Source organism: Lindgomyces ingoldianus, assembly GCF_010093535.1.
Source record: "Lindgomyces ingoldianus strain ATCC 200398 unplaced genomic scaffold BDR25scaffold_76, whole genome shotgun sequence".
Taxonomy (NCBI): domain Eukaryota; kingdom Fungi; phylum Ascomycota; class Dothideomycetes; order Pleosporales; family Lindgomycetaceae; genus Lindgomyces; species Lindgomyces ingoldianus.
The window spans coordinates 32,384-37,395 of NW_022985237.1; the positions used below are offsets into that span (position 1 = coordinate 32,384).

The 5,012-nt window shown below is 48.1% G+C and overlaps 2 protein-coding genes across 2 annotated transcripts; one reads left to right on the top strand and one right to left on the bottom strand.

Annotated features, from left to right (window-relative positions):
- The first annotated feature begins 1,358 nt into the window (after positions 1-1,358).
- BDR25DRAFT_274181 (aromatic prenyltransferase) lies at positions 1,359-3,085 on the top strand. The gene is made up of 2 exons (XM_033687389.1): positions 1,359-2,663; positions 2,721-3,085. Exons 1-2 carry the CDS (start codon positions 1,429-1,431, stop codon positions 2,914-2,916), a joined length of 1,431 nt encoding a protein of 476 aa, XP_033539535.1. The 5' UTR covers positions 1,359-1,428; the 3' UTR covers positions 2,917-3,085.
- BDR25DRAFT_308175 (putative transesterase) lies at positions 3,072-4,466 on the bottom strand. Its single transcript, XM_033690984.1, has one exon. It carries the CDS (start codon positions 4,417-4,419, stop codon positions 3,217-3,219), a length of 1,203 nt encoding a protein of 400 aa, XP_033539536.1. The 5' UTR covers positions 4,420-4,466; the 3' UTR covers positions 3,072-3,216.
- Between the last annotated feature and the right edge of the window lie 546 nt (positions 4,467-5,012).

Sequence of the window (5,012 nt, forward strand, 5' to 3'; positions counted from 1 at the left end):
TACTAGGCTAGTTTATGCTAATATAGCCTAGATTATGCTTAGCGTGTAAATAATTAGCTACATTAGCTATAGCTACTAGCTAAGAGGAAAATCCTTGTGTATATAGCTAAAGTATATGCTTAATAATTGCCACTTTTTATTATTACCTAGCTTTTATAAGTTAGCTATAGAATTAGCTTATAAACGTTATCTAGTATGTTAGTTATTAATTATTTTTTAAAAAACCTTGTATATAGCTGCAGCATGTTACTTTAAAAGTGTTACATCTTATTTAAAGCCTAAAGTATAAGCTGTATCTAATGTTCTTTTAGCGCGTTTAAGTAGTGTTATTAGGAATGCATTAGTGTAAAAAGAGTAGTTTAGTAAAGTCTTAGTAAAAGTAAGTAACTTAGGTGTGTAAGCAACTTTCCTGTAGAGTGTGCTATGTTTTTTTTTAAATTTATATGCTATTTTTTTTAGCATCCTGTGGGCAACTCAAGGCACTGTGGGATCGACACTCCGGCAACTTTCAGAGAAAGTCTATTCTGAGCCGAAGGCTGCGTCCCTGACTTTTCAGGCAACCAGCAGCAGGGTGTCCTCGGTCGGCGACTATGAGGGAGCGAAGAAATGACAACGAAAGACCGAAATCAACACGGCTGCCCCCCCTCGGCCCGGAGCGCAAGAGCAATTATCCAAAGCAACGAACTGCATTGTCCTCCGCGTGGGGAAAGTGGTAGCACAATAAATCCTACCTGGAGAGATCTGCCGATAATGGGAAGGCAATGCAGGAGCAAAGTTCAATCCCGACAACATCGTTCTCCTTCGCGGCTGAATCCTTTAGGATTCTATAGATTATTATTTAAGATTTGTTGGAAAAAAACGGTATCGACTACTTAATAAAAGAAGTGCGGCGAGGTAAAACTCGGCTACAAAATCAACTCTCGGCATAAGCTCTGTGCGACGGGAGAAATGAAGTAGTCGGACCCGCACAACACCATGTACACCTAGAGGCCTAAAAGTTGACCGGCCTATCTTTGGTGTGGCCTCAGACTGCTCAAAGTATCCGTTAAGGAGTCGCTCTAGCGTTGTCTATGTTCGTTCCCGGGCGTCCCCCTTGCGAGAGCCTGAGGTACTTGTGGTGTGTTGATTCGGAACTTACGCTTATAGGAATACTAAGGAGGCATCGCCCCACTTCGGGTGTTGGATCACAGTAAGCTGAATATTGGCCACGAATCACGAAACCAATATGTTTGAGCGATTTGATGAAAGAGGAAAGAGAAGGATTCCAAGACCATGGTAGTTAACGGCGTAAGGAAGTCCGGCGCCGGACGGCCATGAAGGAAGCGAGCGCGGTGCGATTTCATCGAGAGTGCGGGTCATCTATAACCACCCAGGCACCAAACCCTTCCTGAGGATTTCTACGGTCTCCTGGAACCCAGCATTCTCACTATGGCGCCTCACGAAGTGGGCCCATTTCATACAGTCAGCAATGGGACCGGGAGCAGCGACATTACCTCTCGTAGCTTAAAAGTGCGAAAGTCTCATATCAAGACTCCATTCGATGTCATCAGCTCTACCATCACTTTCCGAAACTCAGATCACCAATTCTGGTGGGAAAAGACAGGCTCTCAATTCGCCACCCTGCTCCAACACGCCGGTTACGCCAAATCAGACCAATATAACGAGTTACTATTCTACGCTCTCCACGTCGTCCCCGAGCTCGGACCCATACCAGATGCAAACGGCGACCTTCGTTGGCGCAGCCCGCAGACCCCTGATGGAACACCCCTTGATTTGAGCTGGGAATGGGGCCTCGATGGAAAAGGCGTTATTAGAACTTCCTTCGAGCCCATTGGTCCGCTCGCCGGGACGAAAGCCGACCCCTTCAACAGATACGAGACAGATGTTTGGATCCGGCATTTAGAGGAACAAGGACTAGTTGTTGGACTTGATCTGGCATGGTACAAACACTTCACCAATACTGTTCTACCGAGTGAGCTGGAACGAGTGAGAATGACGGAGGAGTTGAACTTTCAGCTTGCTCCAGTTGCCGGGACATTCGTGACTCGCGATGTTGACTTAATCAAGGGACCCATTATCAAGATGTATATCTTTCCAGGTCTAAGGGCACAAGAGCTCGGCGTGTCGGGGTTGGAAATTGTGACGAGGGCGATACATGGCCTACCAGCTGCACAGTACAAGTCTCTACAGCCCAAGCCTATGTTGGACTATCTCCAAGAGGCGGCGAAAAAGTGGAGCATGGACGTCGGCATATTCTCTTTCGATCTAGTATCCCCAGAGAAGTCGCGCATCAAGATTTACACACGCGCACCGCATACGAGTATTGCGTATCTCATGGATGCGCTAACCCTTGGTGGCCGGTATGATCTGTCGATGTACAGCGCCGATGCGATCACGGATCTCAAAGACTTTTGGAAGATCTTCATCGGTGATGCACCGGAGGTTCTATCCAAAACGGGAGTGGAACGTGCAGGCCCAGGATTTTACTTCACGGTGAAGGCGGGTAAGCCAGCAACACCAAAGGTGTACATTTCGCCCGCCTCCTTTTGCAAGAATGATGCCGAGGTGATTGGGCGAATGAGGAAATTCTTCGAGACGAGGCGCAACACGGGGAAGATGTTGGTACAAATGGACAACTACGAACAGGCTCTTAAGAGCATATAGTAAGTTCTCGCGTTTTTAGTTGTTTGATTATGGGCCAACGATGGTAACCCAACCAGCGGAACCGAGTTCCTCCAGAGTCAGCGCGACATTCACTTCTACGTTAGCTGTGCACTAGACAAGGACCAACTCAGAGTTGTTACGTATTTGTGTCCGCAGACACTGTCTCGAGAAATCTCGGCAAAGAAACGACACATCGAGCTGGACAAGGGAGATAGTGATCAAAATAAGAAAAGAACCCGCCTGGCTCAGTAGACGCTGCTGGAAATCACTGTACCTTCAAAGTTTTGGAGGTCTTTGCATGGCTTCTACAGACAACCGCTGTCAATTACAGATTTTTGAAGGCAATTTGGCGCGTAAAAAAAATGAGATGCATCATAGCCGTTCACGACGCCGGCCTACCTGCGCCCTGCATATCATGTTCTTTCTCATGTGTAGTTCGAAGTGTGGTACAGTTGAGCATGGGAGCCTCGGGGTCAAGAATGGGATTGGCTTCCTTTCCACGCCCAACCAGCAGGCCATGAGCCACCCGATCTGAATTTGCCCTCCCTCCGATCACTGACACCTCTTCCACTCACCATACACCTCGTAAATACCCTTGCGGAAGTCATTCTTGAGTCGTGTAATTGCTGCGACATCCGGGGGCATCTTGAGCTGTGGAGCCCCAAGCGCACATATTCCATTCTTGCGGTCGATGAACCAGGTTAGATTGATTCCCCCTCCCCAGGCCAAGGTATGTGCGCCGTGATATCCGGGTAAGTCTTCCATGACCAACAAACCCGCGAGGCCGTGGTTGCGCTTAACGTCTGGTCCAGTTCCCTGGGCATAGAAGGCATTCGTCGCCGGGGCAGCCATAATCTCTTGCATGCTCTTCTCGGCTTCTGGGGTTAGATGTGGCTGGAATATTCTATCCACGGTCTCTGGCTTGAGCAATTTGCCGTCGTTGGCGAGCAGAGAGAACATAACTTTCATATAGTCTTCCCCGGACATGAACAGTCCGTGGCCTCCAAAGTTGTCGGTCGCGACCCCGTGAGAGTCCATGCCGCCAGAAACGGCAAGTCCGCGGCCTTCCGGATCACTAGCGTTGAGATTGACCATCTTGGCTTTCATTTCTTCGTGAGTAACAGGGAAGAAGGTCGCGTCTTTGATGGCGAGCGGAGAAAAGATCCGGTGTTGCATGAAGTCATTAAGGCTCCTCCCGCTAACACGCTCGATGAGCTTGCCGGCCCAGTCGTAACTGGCCCCGTACGACCAGCACTCTCCGGGCTGATAGATGAGCGGATAGCCAACTTTTGTCTCCACGGTCGTCCGTTCCGAAGGTGGTGGGCCATTAACAGCCTGCCATTTCCCGAGTTTGGGGTCCAAGAAAGCGTAGCCGATTCCTGAGCTGTGGGTGAGAAGGTGCTCGAGAGTTATAGGGCTGGCTTGGGGCTCGTATACGAATTGATCACCATCAAGACTGGTGATGACTTGCTTGCCCGCCAGTGCTGGTGCGATGGGCATAACGTCGGCGGACAGTGATAGGAGCCCATCATCAACGCACTGCAAGGCGGCAATCGCAGTCATGAGCTTGGTAGCCGAGGCGACTGCTAGAATGTCGGATGGCTCGTGTGCCTTGCGCTCGCCGGACAGCAGCGTGCGCTCCCCGAAAGTCTTTGCGTACTTGAATTTACCGGAGACATCGCGAGCAAAAAGGACCGCACCATCAATTTCGCCTTTGTCGACAGCGGCTTGGTAGATCGATTCGAAGGAAGCCATTTTGGAAACTTTCACCTTTGGGCTGTTATTTGTGACAATGACTTGAGGCAAAGCTTGTAAACAGCGGTCGGGCTCTATATCAACTACCACGCTGCGATGAGCGCCCTTCGGCCGCCCTTGGACTGCGGCCTCAACACTGCCTATTCAAGTCTAGCGCTGACATGATCAACAAACCTTAGAATAATTTTAACTTACAAGTCACCGCCCTACAGATAATTTTACGCTAATACTATTTTAGATTATATAAAACTTCTAAAGTCTTCTAGGCTAATTAAGAGCTAACAACTAGTAATATATAACATTATTAATAGAGTGTCTAGCCTTAAATAAAGTAAGTTTGTATATCTTAGCTTATAAATTTATTAATTATGCAATAGCACTAACGTACTTCACAGGCGAGTTGCTCACACACCTAAGTCGCTTACTTTTGCCAAGACCCTACTAAACCACCCTTCCTACACTAATGCATTCCCCACAACACTACTTAGACGCGCTAAAAGAATGTTAGATACAGCTTACACTCTAAGCTTTTAAACAAGACATAAAACTCTTAAAGAAATGTGCTGTAGCTATATATAAGGTCTTATAAAAAA